This window comes from Suillus paluster (assembly GCF_016628075.1).
Source record: "Suillus paluster strain FC165 chromosome Unknown EDB91scaffold_94, whole genome shotgun sequence".
Lineage (NCBI taxonomy): Eukaryota > Fungi > Basidiomycota > Agaricomycetes > Boletales > Suillaceae > Suillus > Suillus paluster.
Window position 1 is genome coordinate 1 of NW_024537654.1, and position 18,308 is coordinate 18,308.

The 18,308-nt window shown below is 47.3% G+C and overlaps 10 protein-coding genes across 10 annotated transcripts; 3 read left to right on the top strand and 7 right to left on the bottom strand.

The window, feature by feature from the left end:
* Positions 1-207, bottom strand: EDB91DRAFT_1026847 (uncharacterized protein; the record flags this gene model as incomplete). Its single annotated transcript, XM_041312650.1, has 1 exon — positions 1-207. A coding segment is annotated over one exon (207 nt), but the record flags the coding sequence as incomplete, so codon positions are not given.
* A 14-nt stretch (positions 208-221) lies between these two features.
* Positions 222-470, bottom strand: EDB91DRAFT_1061085 (uncharacterized protein; the record flags this gene model as incomplete). Its single annotated transcript, XM_041314403.1, has 1 exon — positions 222-470. The coding sequence occupies one exon, from the start codon at positions 468-470 to the stop codon at positions 222-224; it is 249 nt and encodes an 82-aa protein (XP_041171791.1).
* An 804-nt stretch (positions 471-1,274) lies between these two features.
* On the top strand, positions 1,275-2,066 carry EDB91DRAFT_1061148 (uncharacterized protein; the record flags this gene model as incomplete). The annotated part of the gene is made up of 2 exons (XM_041314407.1): positions 1,275-1,399; positions 1,451-2,066. The coding sequence occupies 2 exons, from the start codon at positions 1,275-1,277 to the stop codon at positions 2,064-2,066; spliced, it is 741 nt and encodes a 246-aa protein (XP_041171792.1).
* Positions 2,067-2,965: 899 nt separating this feature from the next.
* Positions 2,966-3,386, top strand: EDB91DRAFT_1253856 (uncharacterized protein; the record flags this gene model as incomplete). The annotated part of the gene is made up of 2 exons (XM_041323717.1): positions 2,966-3,027; positions 3,077-3,386. The coding sequence occupies 2 exons, from the start codon at positions 2,966-2,968 to the stop codon at positions 3,384-3,386; spliced, it is 372 nt and encodes a 123-aa protein (XP_041171793.1).
* A 529-nt stretch (positions 3,387-3,915) lies between these two features.
* EDB91DRAFT_1315962 (uncharacterized protein) lies at positions 3,916-5,252 on the bottom strand. The gene is made up of 3 exons (XM_041325176.1): positions 4,632-5,252; positions 4,421-4,582; positions 3,916-4,373 (listed from the first exon to the last, which is right to left on the bottom strand). The coding sequence occupies exons 1-3, from the start codon at positions 5,244-5,246 to the stop codon at positions 3,996-3,998; spliced, it is 1,155 nt and encodes a 384-aa protein (XP_041171794.1). The 5' UTR covers positions 5,247-5,252; the 3' UTR covers positions 3,916-3,995.
* A 1,956-nt stretch (positions 5,253-7,208) lies between these two features.
* Positions 7,209-7,689, top strand: EDB91DRAFT_1163831 (uncharacterized protein; the record flags this gene model as incomplete). The annotated part of the gene is made up of 2 exons (XM_041319908.1): positions 7,209-7,268; positions 7,332-7,689. Coding segments are annotated over 2 exons (297 nt in total), but the record flags the coding sequence as incomplete, so codon positions are not given.
* A 2,361-nt stretch (positions 7,690-10,050) lies between these two features.
* On the bottom strand, positions 10,051-11,438 carry EDB91DRAFT_1086393 (uncharacterized protein; the record flags this gene model as incomplete). Its single annotated transcript, XM_041316040.1, has 6 exons — positions 10,051-10,290; positions 10,313-10,319; positions 10,578-10,804; positions 10,866-10,916; positions 10,982-11,024; positions 11,353-11,438. The coding sequence occupies 6 exons, from the start codon at positions 11,436-11,438 to the stop codon at positions 10,051-10,053; spliced, it is 654 nt and encodes a 217-aa protein (XP_041171796.1).
* Positions 11,439-12,962: 1,524 nt separating this feature from the next.
* EDB91DRAFT_1163856 (uncharacterized protein) lies at positions 12,963-13,567 on the bottom strand. Its single transcript, XM_041319909.1, has 4 exons — positions 13,389-13,567; positions 13,294-13,336; positions 13,068-13,233; positions 12,963-13,016 (listed from the first exon to the last, which is right to left on the bottom strand). Exons 1-3 carry the CDS (start codon positions 13,535-13,537, stop codon positions 13,174-13,176), a joined length of 252 nt encoding a protein of 83 aa, XP_041171797.1. The 5' UTR covers positions 13,538-13,567; the 3' UTR covers positions 12,963-13,016; positions 13,068-13,173.
* A 68-nt stretch (positions 13,568-13,635) lies between these two features.
* Positions 13,636-14,569, bottom strand: EDB91DRAFT_891174 (uncharacterized protein). The gene has a single exon (XM_041328741.1). The coding sequence runs from the start codon at positions 14,362-14,364 to the stop codon at positions 13,735-13,737; it is 630 nt and encodes a 209-aa protein (XP_041171798.1). The 5' UTR covers positions 14,365-14,569; the 3' UTR covers positions 13,636-13,734.
* Positions 14,127-14,928, bottom strand: EDB91DRAFT_1163864 (uncharacterized protein). The gene is made up of 4 exons (XM_041319910.1): positions 14,789-14,928; positions 14,605-14,733; positions 14,498-14,552; positions 14,127-14,433 (listed from the first exon to the last, which is right to left on the bottom strand). Exons 1-4 carry the CDS (start codon positions 14,893-14,895, stop codon positions 14,365-14,367), a joined length of 360 nt encoding a protein of 119 aa, XP_041171799.1. The 5' UTR covers positions 14,896-14,928; the 3' UTR covers positions 14,127-14,364.
* Positions 14,929-18,308: the final 3,380 nt, after the last annotated feature.

An 18,308-nucleotide genomic window follows, 5' to 3' on the forward strand; every position in this document is an offset into this window, starting at 1 on the left:
CCCCCAGCGAATTAATTTATGGTGCCCATTGATGTGCCACAATGCATTAGGCCGCTTAACATGATACTTACGCCGACGTTTGACCCGTCGGTCGCGCAACACCTGACCTAATCTGTCAACTCTGCGGAGCGATTCTACCACCCGTCGATGCTGCACTCGCAGTCCATGCCTGTGGAGAAAACCAATGATGTACCTTATACCTGAATCAGTCGATGCTACACTCACAGTCCATGCCTGCGGAGAAAACCAATGATGCACCTTATACCTGAATCAGGCCGCTTTTTCTTGAACTCGGTGATGAGAAGATCAAGGTCGATGTTAGTAAGGTTCGAGTATTTTCTTTCAACTCCATAGCACTTCATATAACGTCGTAATGTGTTCCTGTGGACTCCGAGCATTTCAGAAAGCTCAGTAAGTTTGATTTGTCGGGAAGTCGAGACTGCTTCAGTGAGGAATCCAACATCGATCATTTTTTTGGACGCCCTGGACGCCCTGTGTGCAACAAGGCCACTGGTTCCGGAAACACGACATTTTCATCCATGCTGTTGCACAATCAATGACGCAAAATACATATCAGAGATGGATTACCAATTCTGCATATTGTACTGAAATGACGACAAAAGCACGAAGAGATCTCCCAGCAAATGTGCTGTATGAGAGAGCCAATCTTGCATCTCATGTCCTTGAGGGTCGCGTGCGAGGGCTTCAAGCAATGGGATAGCATCCCCTGATACAGCATCTATATGAAATGTGAGCTGGATTGGGTCGGCATCTTCTTGACTAAGAATACGATGGGCGCGTCGGTAAATATCTGACAAAGTATCGTGGGCAGTGCGAATATTTGCAGACCACGGATTCTGATTTAGCATGTGAGACAGAAATTGGGGCAAAGCAGTTGGTAGCGCAGGCATCACAATAGATTGACTTGAATATGGTGTAGCCACTGTAGCGTTTGATGACCATTGATGACCAAAACGACATAAGCAAAGTGTGCGCGTGAGATGAGGCAAACAACAGTCGCAAACATACGGTTCTAATTATTTCATAGCTGATCTTTGTTCTTGTACATCCTTTCGAATCGTCAATATGTCAAAGGCAACTCGACACCCTATTTACTACTTTCATGCGTCAAGCCATATCTTCCAGGTGTGTTTTACTAATTTATTCTTCATTTTGGACTCACAACTTGAAATATTTTGTGCCGGCAGGTTGAGAACATACTGTACAAGCTCTGCAGTTCAATTTTATCTTCGGCTTCCAACGTCTTTCGTGACATGTTTGCTGCTACACAGAACAGCGGTCAAATAGAGCTGGACGGCATGAGCGATGATAAGCCCATTCACCTCGAAGGAATATCCTGGGACGCCTTTGAGTTGTTTCTCGAGCTTACCTTCGGAAGGTATGTTGATGCCCTTATTCCTCTATGTAGCCACTTGACAATCTGTACTAGGATACGTGCTGGCTCATATACACTTGACGAGCTTACAAAATTCCTCCATTTCTGCGACATGTACCAATGTTGTCATGCGCGAGAATTTATTGTTTCCCGTGTGTTTGCGGCACGTTTCCGCTTCCACCCAGCTCAACTAATAAACCTGGCTATCAAATATCACGTCCGTTCACTTTTCCCATTTGCTTTTCAGCAACTCGCAGAAACTCCCATTACCGAGATCACCCATGCACACCGGGAGCTGATGGGCAACGAGGTCTTTCTAAATGTGGTTTATGTTCAAGCTGCCCTTGATCACCATCGTCGAATTGTGGCTGTGGAGGAACCAAGAATATTGATGCACTCGAATGATTGCAATGACCCAGCTGGTTGCAGCGAGGATTGGCACGCTACATGGTGGAATGGTATGGGCCGTTTTCTTCTCGATGGTAGGAACCCTCAACCATACGGCGATGCCGTCAAACGCTTCAAGGATATGTCGTTTGGCCGTGTCAGCGAGGGCTGTAAAGATCTTATGTTCAAAATTCTCGATGAGGGTGCAGCATTCCGTCACGCAGAACACTTTATTACCGAGGCCTGCCAATTTCTGTTAGAGAAACTGGTATTTGAGCCCTAACATCTTGCTAGTAGCTACTATTGTGTACTGGTTTACAAGGACTTTGGCATGGTCTCGTCATATTTGTAGCAGCTTGAAGGACTCAGCGTCAATACATGTACTGTAGAATATATGTCCATCACTCACAATGAACGGAAGCCGGAATAGAGACTCATTCCTAAGCGTGATATAGTGGCTTGGCCTGCTAGCTGTAGAAACAATCAGCTGATACAAAGACAACGCGCAGATTTGATTAAGAAAATTGGGAGTGGGAAACGCGCACCGCGCAATTTTTGACGAAAACGCACACCGCGCAAGGTGCGGAACGCGCAAATAATAAATGTGCAGGTGTTACACCATACAAAAACGCACAGTACACGCACCTGTGCAGCTTAGAGCAAGACAATCCTTCCACCAAAGCCCGCCTCAACCGTGTTCAACAACATCAACCTTCAGTGAAATGCCGCAGCTCATTACAAGCACCACACCTAGAGTTTAAATGTCATGAGATGCCCATAACGCAATCTCCGTTTTGCCCCATACTACTAGACGATGTAGTATGGTCACTGGCTCAGACGAGAAGATGCTTCGTCTGTAGGACTTGAAGCTTGAAGACAAGCATCGTTTTGAAGAAGATGAAGGGGCATCGAAGTGACTATTAATATTGGCACGATATGGGCAAATAATAGCAAGTGGTGATACAGTTGACTATGCCATAATGTATATGCCCTTAGTGTATATTTTCAATACTGTATCGAGTTTTCAATGGTCCCACTGTGGGACAGTGAGAAAATCGATGCATAATGTATATTGTATAATGTATTGACCTCGCATGCCTATTATACATTATCAGACGGCACTTTTGGTGGTGGGGACCATTGTCAGTGCCAGCTATTGTCCACACATCATATGAAAACCCCATGTACGACATCGTGCCAACCAAGAAATCCACAAACCACATTTCCATAATGACTGCTGAGAAGTATTCCTGCACGCCAGCTTCCTCCCACTCGGCTTACAGCCCTCGAAAGCGAACTAAAATCTTCTCTTCAAGAATTGAAGGCTCGGAATCGCATTTTTGGTGAACCACTATCCTTAGACGAGCTGCTCGAGCCGGCTGAGGAAAAACAAATCGGGGATTCCCTTGGGTTCGACTTGAATGGTGGGGACATGGCCATTGTTGTTGCAGTCAGTCGAGAGATCGCTAAGAAACAGGGTGAGGTGATTGAAGCTGATTCTGATGATGACTCAGAAGAAAATCATGATGCAGCCCCAGAGGTTTCCCATGTAGAAGCACTAGCGTTATGTCAGCGGCTCGAAGGAGCATGCCTTCAGCAATGAGCATGGACATTCTCAGGACTCAACACACACACTTGATTTGTTAAAGCAAATCCGTCGTTTCCGTGCCCAATTACAATGCGAGGAGCTACTCCATGCGAGGCAGATGACGTTAGACTCGTTTTTTAAGTAGATATGTACTCTAGCACCTTAGATTTTCGACGCTGTTGAGCGGTGTCACATGTGTTCGTCACATTTAGTCACAATGTGTGACATCGGTCCTTCTGTATAACTTTGATAATGTATAGGTGTGAGGTGGGTCCCGACATTATACGTTATGGGATAGTCAACTGTACCAACGGAGACAACATCGTTTGGCATGGAGAAACCGTCATCACAGTAGCTCGATTGAGGTGCAGGCCCGGGGATTCCAGGAAAGCATTGAAATTTGACACGCCACTCAAACTCTCTAACGGAGTCAGCTTGTATACGAGAACCAATCTTCCAATTTTACTCCCAGCTCGTACAATCTAGGGTACGGACGATAAGTCATCCAACTGTTATTAACCTATGTTAAAAATCAAGTAGGATGCGTAGGGTTATTAACAAGCATGTTATTAACATGTTATTAACAGTCACGTGACCTAAAATTTGAAAATTTCACTACAGCTACTACCAAAATTCGTCCCACTCGTTGTCCATGCCTTCTAGGTCAGCATCATCCTCCGTAGCATCACCTTGAGTGCTACACAGGCCGTTGATAGGACTTTCCTCGTGTTCATCAGACAAGGCCTTGGTGACAATTAGTGCGTGAAGGTTTGCATCTGCTTCAATGTCGAAGGCTGAATCCTCCGCCGGTTTAGCCGCTAGTGTCTCATCGAGCCAAGTGCCTTCTTCGTCTTCAAGGATTTCTTCCTGCTCATCTGTGCCCACAGATAGATAGCTGCCAGTGGTTTCGTGGCTTCGACGAGCAGCTGATTGTTTGGGTGAGGAAATGATGGAGTCAAGATCACAGAATGAAATGTCTGGATGCCGTCGTTCAACCATTTTCTAAGGGGCATGAGTTATCAATACAGGCCACTGAATAAGACACTGACCTTTGGATCATACATATGCCATTGTCGAATCTGAGTCATGTCCACCAACGTCCGGACATGTTGACGGTTCCTGGCTGGTGTATTCATCCTCGTGAATACCGACATTGTTCGTTCCTCGGGCACAGATGAGGGCTTTATTGAATAAATTTTTTCTGCGATACACTGGAGATAAAGCTTGAGTTATGAGTAGTCAGGACTGGCTGAAACTCACAGCAAGTATGGAGCCTTCAGGTATCTTCGTCAAGTGAGTCCAGTATGAGAGGACGTCCTGACCAGCATCCATCATTGTGTCAAAAGGGTATTGTCCTTTCACATAGCACTCGAACTGGCGAACGAAAGCTTCACGAACATCAGCAGCTGTTTGTCCTTTGAGTGTGGGGTTGTGCTGGGACTCATTAGGTTGATGTTTGGTGAGGAAGGCTTCCGCCTGTCGCCAGTTGCTTTGGACGTCCAAGAGAGTATAGGCTTGGTGCCAAAACGTCAGAATCCAGAATGGAAAAGGTTGTTCGATGTCGGCATGGGCATAGATAATAGACCGGCTACCACCCGATATTGCATGTTGCACCCCTTCTAGGAGCTTGTGCAGAACCGCAAGCTGGGGAAGCGGCTGCGTGCGGAGATAATCGAGATATAAGCTGTCCTCAGGTGGGGAGTCAGTGCTAAAGTATTTGCACAATGGCGGAGCAGTGGTAATTGAAGCTGATGGGAGTGAGAATTGAAGGAATGACGAGACAGACAGATTCTTGTCTGGGAGAATAATAGATTGCACTGATACAGGAATAATGAGAATATCATCTGAGGCTTTTGTGTCGACGATGTCAGCCATTTCGAGTGCTCGACTGGTGCAAGAGGGAGGGAAAACAAGTTGAAAACTTCATTGCGAGACACTCGAGTCCCATGTCAGACAACAGCTTGCTTCTCTGCAAGATTTGCGTTGCAAACTTCTAAGTCAATGATCTGCGAGGAACAGCAGAAGGTCGGAAGGCGACTCACAAAGACTATGGGGGTCAATAGACTTATTAGCACCATGTCACCCCCCCACGGCCGTGTGCCTGTTATTAACATGTTAATAACATGTTAATAACACACCTTTCTTAGCAGTGTTATTAACAACCCACTTTTCGTCCGTACCCTAGTACAATCATGATAATGGAACATTTTCCACGCCTACCACAAAAACCTGACCCTCGTACTACATAGTATCAATCAGTACGGTATGTGACAAAAGTCAGGTATTTCTTTTGTGGCACAGTAAGTCGCCGGCTATTGACCCCCACCTGTTACTATCCTACTGCGATGACTATCCCTTAAATACTTTCTAAAGTTCTACAAGCGGCCTGACATCCGATACTGTCAGTGACTCAGTATCTGTCTCTTTTTTTTGCCCGCCGTTCGATATGTCGTCGAACCAGAATGTCGGTCCTGTAATTAATGTGTTACTGACAATTTTGACTAGTTGAGGCAGGCTCGTGTCACGAAGATAAGCGCGTCATGAACTACATACCTGCCACGAGTCAAAGTCAGGGGTCCTATTGTGACTGCCGGCGCCGTAATTCCCAGCAATAGCGCAAATTGTCAGCAGCCCACTGTTGCAAATGCTGGTCGATATCCGATACTCTATGCGAATGCTCACTTCAGCCATCCTATCTCAAGATGGTGCAGTAGACACCTCCCGATCGCGTTTCTTGACGAGTCCTACTCAACAGGAAATCTACCATCGATCAATCTAGCAATTGAACACAAGTTCTCGTGCCCGACTGTCCGAACTTTACCGACTTACGATGTTGATAGCACTGTTTTCGCTGGGACAGGAGTTTTCTTGTTGCTCTCTTCCAGACTCAACATCCGCACCTTCTGCAGCAAACTCTGAGCCCCATTTCTCTCGTAGCGAAATATTCAAACATATTGAAAAGGACTGAGAGCGCGATGTCAGCGCCTTCTAGAACAATAGTGAGTCCAAGGCCCAAGGCTCAGCCTCGTCTTGGCCCTGTGGTTTCTTCTGGCTTCACCGAAGTAGCGGCGTATACTCAGACGATCTGTTCGCAGTCGTACACATCCATGTGGGACGGCTGATTATGACATTGTCGTCACCCCTGAGTTGACAGTTGAAATGCGGAATGGGCCTCGAGTTGCTGAATTATCATTATCTGCTTTGTCATGGAAATGAGACCTGCTTTCATTGCAGTTTGTTCCACACCCCTGGCCCAGAGGTGTCATACACTGCCCCGTGAATGAAATGACTGACTATCATCTGATTATGTAGCCTGGATTGCACGCAGGCCTGGGGGCGCACGGTGCGATGTTTTCTTCTGAGGGCGCACGATGGCCGCATCTTGGGCCTCGGACTGGATCATGGGGAGGTTTGTGGCCAGACACAGCGAAGACTCCACTTATTTCATTTTCTCCTGGCAGAGAACCATTCATACCCGCACTATACTCCCGACAGGGGTTTTCCTGAAGGTTTAAGAGCAAGAGTCATTGACAGCCATCACATCAACGACCTTCTGCAAAGGGGAGTCCCAGTGAGTAGCGCATCCACGATTCATCCATCCATTTTCCTGGGTTGTAGCAACTATGTCTGAATAATCAGCCATTTTGAGTCAGCAGCTGCCAATGGCACCTCAGACCTTCTGCCTACCAACTTCGTCGGGACCGCTACGGTCGCCGTGCAGAATGAGGACGGGAAATTTCGCATTTACTTTCAGAACAAAGACTACTAGATCTACGAAATGTCGTTGAACGACTCAAATAGCACAGTCATACCCTCCTCAAACTCACCACTAACGGCATGCCCACTGCTCGCATCAACACGCACATCGCAGCGGTGGCGTGCAAGGACTTGCGAGAGGTACGAGCCTTTGCGGCCAGTCGTTCCGTGTCTCGTAATCTCATTCTCACTTCGCCCTAACAGATCCGCGTGTATTACATCACTGCGACTAGTAGGCTGCATGAGATTTGCCACACTCAGGGCAAATGTTGGGTCAAAGGTGCGACCTTGGGCACCGCAGCCGAGAACAGCTGCTGCTTGTACGCTCAAGGGCGATTCACCAAGGATGTCTCGATCAGGGTCGGGTTCCAGTGTTCCGCTGCTCCACAGACTATCACAGCAGCTTGTTATCATGAGCACCAGGGATGGAAGAATCGTGTCTTATAAATTGGCAGAGAATCTTAGCCTCGTATGCCAAGGAAAAAAGTGTATGTGATCAGGTTACCAGTTTTCTATCGGTGTAGAGTTGAATGTTGCACGTTATATGTAGGCTTGCAATGTTACGTGTTGTCGAAGACGTTATGATGTGAGCAAGGTATCGTATTGAAATCTTAAGAATCCTAGCAGAGGAATCCAGGACTAGGAAAGTATTTTGGGGGGCAACAAGGGTGCGCGTTTGCACGGTGTGCTCCAGGCCTAGTCACATTCTTCGATACTCATACACCGCGTCAATGTCTAATTACTTGCGAGAATTTGTCCTCTGCGTCTTCTAGAATTCTTCGTAACACTTCGCTCCGAGGGCTAATCCTGGATCCATAAGAAAAGTAAGACCTGCAGTTGTCAACAGCAGCCTGACATGCAGTAGCCAGCTCTGTCTTACCCGCGGTATAGGCACTAACCTATACATCTGAACAGCATCAGACCACATATATGCGTCAGGCGAGTAATAATGTGTCGTAAAACAAGGCAAGACTACCTGCATCTGAGAGTTATGTAGAGAATGAACTCACGACATAGACTTAAACTTGCGATGACTGAATTACGACGCATAGCTACGGGACAGATGAGTTCCATTCAATCACGCAGTCCAGTCATGCTCACTAATCTGCGAGTACAAATGCGCCAGACATGAATACCTTGGAAACGTTAGTCCCGCAACCGCAATGAAGAGGGGGTGGCTAGGTTATCCAATGTACTGCCGGTCTTGCTGTCTAGGCGTTGATGAACATCCTAATTGGCAGGATTACCGCGACACAAGGGAGATAAAAACGGACTTCCTGACGTTTTTGAGCAACACCTTTAGCACTGTTTTAGAAAAGTAGACACGGAGCCTACGTTGAAACACTGACCTGAAAAGTTAATGTCAGCTGGACCATCAGATTGCAACTGACAACACGGCCACCTTGAATGTCGTGATACTCACCTGATTTTTCGGTCGTCCAAGGATTGGATCCATCCATCGCATGATTGTCATTGATTGATAACATTCCCGAATACTCGGAGCAACAGTCGGTGAATAACTGAACGAGGCTGGTATAGCTTCGGCTGCGGTGACAGCTCATCATGGTTAGTAGAATGTAGATCATTAATGGCCATATTGAACCACTACTTCTATGACGGAGAATTCCGATGGGGCTGGGCTTCGGTGACTAAGGGGAGCCAACGTGTCCCAGTCGAATGATTCTCGAATCTACTGCTTTGAGTGCAGTGTTCTTCTCTATATGAGTGGGACCTGGGTAACGCATGTCTGGTTGGGAAATAGTTTAGATAGTTTCCGGAGACAGTGAGCTGATAAGAGTGCTGATCATGATTATAAACGGAGGAAGATGGAGAGATATCATGCATGGTGGCTAAGTACTGGCGTACACCCGGCTGTCTGCAGACGAACATTGCTCCTCCTGTTGGGTATCTCGTCTCCCCCCCCCACCTCTTAACATCACTTTCAGCAGTTATCCTTCACAGTTACTGTAGCCGGACAAGACTGATACCCATCTAAAATCTTGCCGTTCTTCTGATGCCATCGCTAGCATGTCAACCGAGAACAATAAGCTGCACGATATCTGTAAAGCACTTACGGTCCAATACCGACAGCCCATTGATAAGTCGTCGCCAATCAACTTGGCATTGTGGTAACTGCCGACCTATCAGTTACTGTGTTCAAGATGTGTGGGTGCGACGCACATGCATAATGTGACATCCTTGTTTAGGACGGAGGTGTCGTCTAGGTACGAGGTACTACCGTCGATCTGCAAAGTGGCTGGGCACTGTATACACGCATTGGCGCCAACGAGGAAGCTTAGCAGCGCAAATATGATGGTGCGGGAAGTAAACATGATGGAGTTTGTGGAAGGGAATGAGGCAAAGTCAGAGTAGCAGACAGGTTTATAGGCTGAAACTTCCAGTGGGAACGTAAAGACGTTGCTCGCTTAGCTGAGATGCCCTACGTACTTTGGGCGAAACCGGTTGCATGATAATCTGAACGTCGACATCATAAGAAGTTGGCGTGGCAAGTAGTCAAACGGAAGTGCGCGGCCCGATGGTGCGAAATTCAAATGAATCTCCATTTCCTGGGCGACCTTAAGGGGCTTCGCGTTGCTCGTGAGATATGTGCACGTTCATCGCACGTTGTGACTTCCTAAACAACACTCTCCGGAATATGTAAATCCTTGAATCGATGAAGCTCGGCGCGGCTGCACCATATATAGATGCCAAAACTCCTGCGCAACATTTGAGTTTTGCTCTTCCGCAGAAGGTTCGTGGACGTGGTCAACAAGGTGGATCTTCGTAGAGTACGAATGTTCATGGACAGGTGTTAAATATAACGGTTTGACCTGTTTATAACATTGTTAGACAGTCGTTCCATAATTGAGCCTGTTGGAAATTTTGCATGATATGGAGGGCCGTCTCCGCCCCTCGGACAACTTCATAGCTGCAACACTGAGGCCTGGCTACCGTCACGGAAGGCATGGGCAGGATCGTAAATAAGGCCGATGTCGATCGCTTTCTGCCGAGGATATGGGGAGGCAAGGGGTACCAGGCTGAAGATGGCTATCGCTTGGGTGTGGCCACCAAGACCTCGGAGTAGGATGGATGGCATACTAGTAGAGGCCAGGAGGGTTGTATCGGAAGCCAAAGTAGGCTCGCGATAACGAGAGTATGGAATCTGTATGACAAAAAATAATTACCTTATCACTGTATCAAAACGAGTGGGAAATTGGACCGACTTTCAGGAAGTTCAGATGTACCAGGGTTTAACAGTTGCTCAGGGTCTCCTTAGCGTTCTCACTTACATAGTTTAACGATTGTCAGTTAGCGACATGGATTTATAGACGTTGGCAACGAAACTCACCGAGTAAAGTAAAATCACAGGTAAGAGGAACATCAGACAAAAAGTTGACAGTAGATGTTGCATTGGTAAATACAGCTGAGGGCTCGCAAAGCTTTTATTACGGTAAGAGCTCGCCGAGGTTGAAAAGTGATGAGCGCATTGCACCGCTAAGTAGGATTCCAATGGGGACGGATTTGGGAGAGGTAGCAGATGAGAAGGACCGAAACCAGTTGCTGGAGTTGCCGAAGGTGATGAATGAATTGCGCGACGAGAAGACGCCCTCGAAAGATATGGCCACAAAGTGTGAAAAATACGCGTCTCTGAAGGTGGAAAGTCCTCCGTTGCAGAACTAGTGTGGGAAGCGAGAGGCGAGACATTTCAGCTGCAATGTACATCTAATGTACACGCACCTCAGGAGTCGAAGAGATATCTGGAGCGATAGCACCGTGAGAGATCGTGAGCTACATGGTACATGGATCTCAGTTTCGTGAGAGATGTGCAAGCGACGATGCAATATCGGCTCGACCTGGTCGGTTGCGACACCGGCACCGTAGGGAAAGTCCTCAACCCTGCAGCAATATGGTCACGTTGGCAATAAGTGCAGTCAAGATACAGCGACACCGGTCACAATGCGATCATACCCATCGTCGTTTTCCACGGTTTCCGAATCAGCCTCGTAAGTGATGACGGGTCAAAGAATGTGAGTCGGATTCAGTTGAAGGTCGTAGCCAAGGCCCGAGGTACTTTGTAGTCTCCCCAGAGACCAACCGGAGGGAGATAGTCGTTCCTTCGCAGTAAAGGGAAACTCCAGACTGCTTCAATCATGGGTCATTAATACCATCATGTATGTTGACGCACAATGCATTTCTCGATGACATATTCGCAGCTGCTGCTCACATTATCACAGAACTACGTGACAGCGCCATACGGTATTGCCAAGTAATTTCAATGGTGGTAAATTCTTCGGATGCTAGGGCGCGCATGGTGGGGTCGAGATCTTTTATGAGAGGTGGTGTTTCTTCGAGGGACTACTATGGTAGAATTGAGCCAGGACCCACGGTGATGGTATGAGAGATCACAAACGTGACGAGCAGAAGGCCATGCTTCATGGAGGGACTTTGATTATTTGAGTTGACGTGCGCGTGCAATATCTTCTGAAGATAACATATCATCGGACTGACATCGGGTATATACCAAGTTTATGCTTTAGATCACAGTTTGCTAGCAGTTCATCCCTAATTTCGATGTGCGACCTAGAGGATGCGGCACCATCTTGTTCGATTTGGCGAATGACATGGAAGGTGAAAGGATGGACGGGTGGTTGAAAAGACAAGCCGGTGAGGTTTTATTGGCTTATGATAGCAGCAGAGAAGGCAGAACACATTGGAGAGTCGTGAAGGAGGCCCGAGGTTTCTGGTCATCACTGAAATTCACTCAGCTCGATATGATAATACTTACAGCAGTTTGCGAAAGTAATGGCTCTGACTAAAATTTTCACGTGGGTCTGACCAAAAAGGAAATCGTGCCCTTCGACGCCAACAGAGCTAGAAATCTCATTAGTATTGTCAGTTTCGCAACCAATGGTCAACCGGCGAATCAGCAAAGACCTGAAAGAATGTGCACTTCGTGTGTGGGATCACGGATGGGAGTTGGAAGATATCTGTGAAGCTCCCGGTGCCTCGCGGGGAAGCTGTTTTCGCTGGCGACGGATATTCGAAGAACATGGCGCTGTTGAGAAGCTCCTTCACCACTCATTGGACGCACTCGTACTATTACACGGGCACTCTTGACAGCTATTCAAGACCTTTTTGCAGAGGAATCAGACTTGTACCTCGATGAAGTATGCACATGGCTTGCACAAGTTGCATTCAAGCACAATATTATTATCAGTCCTTCTGCGCTCTCTCACAATCTCAAACAAGCTGGTCTGATGCGAAAAGTTCTACAAAAGCTTGCTATCGCAGTTTTGCCCATATGGTGACGGTCTATGCGTTGGTATTGTTTTGCAGCCAGAAAACACAACGAATGATCATGGTCACGAAACGAGCATGAAGTAGAAATGAAGTCAAAAAAAACTTGCGGGTACGTACAGGTAGTAGTGGTACGAAGCAAGAAAGACAAGCTACAAAACTTACTAAGTCACCGGAGAGTAGACCTCCGAATTCTACGTACATTCTCGTGCCTCAATCTTATGTAGAACATAAGTTCTGATGACAAGTCCCTTCGTCTGTGGGACTTGAGCTTGGAGACGGATACTCATGAGTCACCACCTGAAGTTGCATCACTGATAGGAACCCAATAGGTTGAGAAAGGACGGATTGGAGCTGGCAAATTGGTTTCCGAGCTGATCAAAGTGCCACCCTTCTAAATCTATGACTTAACTCTCACGTGATCAGTCGCGATGTGTGTCCGAGTACTTATCAGAAACACAATATAGCTCTGAGGCCCAGACATGGCAGTCTGACCCAGGATGACTTGATGAGGTTGATTTATTGCCATGACATTTGATAGGATGGTTTTTGGGACGATTCTAGTAAGTACTGGGGGTATTCTAATAGGGGTTGGGAAGATGCGACTGACCAAGGCGAGATGTGATTATGTATTTGAGATTGCTCGTAACAGATAGCGACCTAAGTACTGGCATACACCCAACTGCCTGCAGGCGAACATTGCTCCTCCTGTTGGGTGTCTCGTCTCCCCCACCTCTTCACGTCACGTTCAGCAGGTTGCTGTAAACGGACAAGGCGGCCCATCTACCAGTATAAGGCGGCCACTCTCCTGATGCGCTAGCATGTCAACCGAAAACCATGAACTGCACAATATCCACAAGGCACTTACTGTGTTATACGCACACTCCACTGATCTCAATGCGGTACTGTAACTGCTAACTTATCAGTGACTTTGTTCAATGAAGACGTGTGGGTGTGGCGCACGAGCAATATGTGAACTTTTTGGATGGGAAGGTCCTCTGTAGTTCCATGGGACTACCGTCGATCATGATTGTGGTTGGGCATTTTACACACGCATTGGCGCCAGCGAGGAAGCTGAGCAGCGTAAACAGGATACAGCAGGAAATAAACATGATGCAGTTTGTGCAAGGGAATGAGGCGAAGTCATAGTAGCAGGCAGGTGTTTATAGGCTGAAGCTTCCAGTGTGAACGTAAAGGCGTGGCACGGATGTCCCTATTTTAGGCGAAAACAATTGAGTCCAAAACACAGGATAAGTTACGCAGACTGAGAAGAACTGTGAATGTTATGAGAAGTTGATGTGGCAAATGCTCAAAGGGAGATGTACGGCACGATGGGGTCGTGGGGCACGAATGAATCTCCGGTTCCTAGGCGGCCTTGGCTTCGCATTACTTGTCCTGAGGTATGGGCGCGTTCATCAGACGTTGTGACTTCCCAAACAACACTCTGCGTAATATGACCATCCTCGATGAAGCTCCGCACGGCCGCCATAGATATCGAACCTCCTGCACAACATTTGAGTTTTGAGTTTTGGTCTTCCACAGAAGGCCACTGGTTAACAACACGGAAGGCATGAACAGGATCATAAAGAATGCTAACGTGGATCGCGGACGTGCAGGGTCTTTCTGCTGAGGATATGGGGTGGAAAGAAGTACCAGGCTGAAGAATGGCTATCGCTCGGGTGTGGTTACCAGGACCTCGGCCTGACCCAAAATGAGCCTTCAGTGTGCCGGCCCGGCTTAGCCTGAAAGCCGCGGCTTTGGACGTGTACAACAGGCCGGTGAATAACCTTAGCAAGTACTGGGGAATTCTAATAGGGGATGCAACTAAGTATTTGGCAATTCTCGTACAGTGATCGAAGTACTGTCGTACAACCGGCTGTCTGCAGATAAACATTGCTCCTCCTGGGTATCTCGTCTCCCCCACCTCTTCACAGCACATTCAGCAGTGTGCCTTCACAGGTACTGTAGCCGGACAATGCCCAAGCTTTTTTGTCAACTTGCCGGTGGCCTGGTATGATCGCTAGCATGTCAACCGAGAACAATGAGCTACACAATATCCAGAAAGCACTTACGGTCTCATACACACACTTCTCCACTGGTGAGCTGCTATTCGGACCATCGAGGTAACTGCCAGCCTATCAATTACTTTGTTCAATGAAGACGTGTGGGTACGACGCACAAGCACGATGTGGTTCGGCCTGCTGGGATGTTCTGTGGCAACAGCTTCATGGAACCACCATCCCACCCGACTGTGGGTGGGCACTGTGGACACGCATTGGCGCCAGCGAGGAAGATTAGCAGCGAAAAACTGATGTAACGGGAAGTAAGCATGATGGAGTTTCTGGGAGGGAATGAGGCAAAACCATAGTAGCAGGCAGGTGTTTATAGGCTGAAACTTCCTGTGTGAACGTATTGAGAGGCGTTGCTCGGATGCACTACTTTTGGCGAAAACAGTTGAGCCAAAATGCATGATAATCTCCGCAGACTCGAGAAGAACTGTGAACCTCATGAGAAGATGTGGCAAGTGCTGAAAGGGAGACGTAAAGCACGATGGGGTCGCGGGGCACTAATGAATCTCCGGTTCCTGGGAGGCCTTGGCTTCGCTGCGTTGCTCGTCAGATGTGCATGTTCATCAGGGCCCATTTCCTTGGTGCTTAAAGCGACGGGGTTAATATTGGCCCAGCCACATTCTGCTCCGTCAGTCAGTCCTTCCTACCCCGCTCTTGAAATTGAATGAGAACGAGGTTTGGCACTGCTCGATATGAGCACGGAAAGGCACTCATGCGGTGCCATAATTTTTAGTGCCACTGGCACGTGATATTGTAGGATACGTTGAGAGTGTCAAGTACAGTACTATTAGCCCCACTCAATTCCATTTTATTTCGCCCATTTTATTTTTTCGTGAACGAGTATCTATTGCTGTGTGAACAAGCAAGTGAGTAAAAAATAAAATGATATATTTGTGTTTGTTCAACACTCGTCATCGCGGAGTTTCAACAATGCGAGTGCGGGGATGCTACTCGAAATCTCCAGGTATAATCGTCATAGGTCACGCGTCATGGCGCGTTTACGACGTCTCGGACGCCGGCCACTGAAGCACTATCAGTCTACAGCTAAACAGCTTGAGGTCCTCGCCATTGCACAACTCGCCACAGCAGAAGATGACGACGACGAACTTCTCGGCCTTGTTCTTGCAGGCCTCGCAGCAGACTATAGACGGAAATCGCGAAGCAAGAAATACGGCATGCGTGGAGAATACAACCAACCGAAGTCTAAGGACTTCTTTGATATTCTACTTGGACAGGCTAGTGAATGGCAGTTCAAAGCCTGGTTTCGGTAACGAAAATTTTCACTTATGTGTTCTACATTTTCAACAACTAACTAACAACTAATAGAATGCACAGAGAATCATTCTGGCATCTCCACAACTTGATATGTGGTGACCCGATTTTCGTTAGCACCAGCAACCGTCCTCAGCGCCCCGTTTATTACCAACTGGCTACATTCTTGTGCCATTTGGGTGCTGAGAGTGGCCTCAAAACTGCGGGCATGATGTCCATCACAGAGGGTTCAGTCTATATCTATTGTTATCGAGTTTGTCAGGCAATTCGAAATATTCGAAGTGCTCATCTAGCTTGGCTGGGAGAGCAACGGAGGCAGTTTCTCTCCGCTGAAATGGCGGGCTGGGGTTTTCCTGGGTGTATTGGCATTGCTGATGGCAGTTATATCCAACTCGAAAACAAACCAACAGAGAATGGGTTCGCATATTGGTGTCGCAAGAAGTTTTATGCAGTACGTCTCTGCACTGTTTCTTAACACTGTTGAATAGTTGAATGATCTCAAATGTTAGATTATTGTACAGGCAACTTGTGATCATCGGGCAATTTTTACATCTTACGACTTTGGACGGCCAGGCTTGGTTCAAGATAGCCGGGTGTTCAAAAATTCTCACCTGTGGAGGCACAAAGTAGACTACTTTCAACAACATGAATATATTCTTGTTGACAAAGGTACATATTCCAGATACTTATGATATGCTAATCTGAGTTTTTGTAGGCTATCCTTTGACGATGTACTCGATACATCCTTTCAACGAATTCGATCTCACCAATGATCTGGACGAGGCGAGACGGCGGCGAGACTGGAACAGGAAGTTATCCTCCCTCCGTATCTTTGTTGAACATGCCTTCGGTCACTTGAAGGGTCGTTTTCCACTCCTCCGTGGTATGACAGGATTTGACTTACCAGATATCTTCCAAATGGTCGAAGCTGCAATGATCCTTCATAATGTCTTGGAGGAATTTGGTGATGACCCAACAACAATCAAGGGTTTTAATGGTATGGAGGATAAAAATGTGAATGATGTCCAAGGCGAAGGTCCAGTCCAGATGGCAGGGGTGAATGCTAATGAGGATGATTTATACCGTCTAGGTCTTCTACGACGAAAAAATCTTGTAGACTACTCTATGGACTAAGCTTTCTTCTCTGTCTCCTCTGCAGTCAGTCGCTCTGCCATTCTTTCCCCGCAAGCTCGTATCAGAGGGTTAGGATGATTCAAAAATTCACTAGCCTGTTGCCACTCCTCTTGTTGTGCCTTTCTTTGTGCCTCTTCTCGCTTCGCCCGAATATCAGCCTGACGTTGCTCATACTCCTCCTGTTCGCGTTTCTCATGCTTTAATGTGACCTCCATGTTGAGTTTTGCAACCTGCAAATTTGTTTCATCGACTTTCTCCTGACGTTTATGGCGTTCGCCCATAGTACCCATCATTTCACGAAGGAGTCCAGTGGTATCGGAAAAGTCGTTTGCCTCAAGTGATATCGACTTACGTACACGTTTTTTCAGTGGAGTTTCATCGTCGGAGATAGAGACACTGGAGTTGATATCATGGCTGCGAACTACCATGCTATCATTCCGAGCACTGCTAAAATATCAGAGTGTATCTTAGAATAAATGACTATTACTCACACAGCATCAATGGTTTTGAAAAGTTCACTAGCTTCGAACTCGTCAAGGACTTTCTTCGATATTTTCTTCTTAGATGTATGTTTCCGCTTTGTCCCATCAAGTGCAATATCATCCTCAACACTCTCGCCTTCAACCTCATCTCCGTCATCATCTTCATCCCCGTCACCTCCACCAGTGTGCTCCTGCCGCTCCCGCACAGCCTTATACTTTGGCCAAGCTTGGTTGTGCCAAAAGTTACGGATTTGTGCGTGATCGAGACAGCCCTTCATCAAGACACATGCAATCTACACTCGTATATGTAAGTGAGAACATACTAACACAAAAAATCAGGCTCACATATGTAAACGTTGTTGTCTGCGTGAGCTTGAATGTCGGCCAAACCTCTGGAGAGGTAATGTACTTCACAGCCTTCAGTTTATCTTTGTCAGAAAATACTCTCGCTTCCAGCTTCACAGGTGTCCCGGCAACTTTTGCAGGTGTAGCTCTGAGTCCATTGGCTTCAAGCTTTAGATCAGCCCGGCTTAGCTGGCTCTCTGCGAGCTTCGAGATCTCATCATCTGAATTTCCCGAGGTACGTCTATTTCCTTCACCCGATTTGCTTCCCATGCCTCTGACTACCTTTGGTTTTGGGACGGGGAGGGACTCGGGGACACTCTTTGAGGCTCTCGGCTTCGGAGTCACTCGTGTCCGTCCACGTCGTGCAGGAATTTTCACAGGTGTCCGTGCAGTGCTCTCAGCTGCAGGAAAGTCCCAATGAGGTTGGTGGCTCGGTGTGGTTTGAATTTGCAATGGAACAATGTTGTAGCCATCCGGGCGCGTTTTTCGAGGGGACTGACGAAGACCAGAGGCTGGATCAATGTAGAAATGAGGTTGGTGAGCAGGTGTGCTGGGGCAGGGAATCTGGTGAGTGTTGGCAT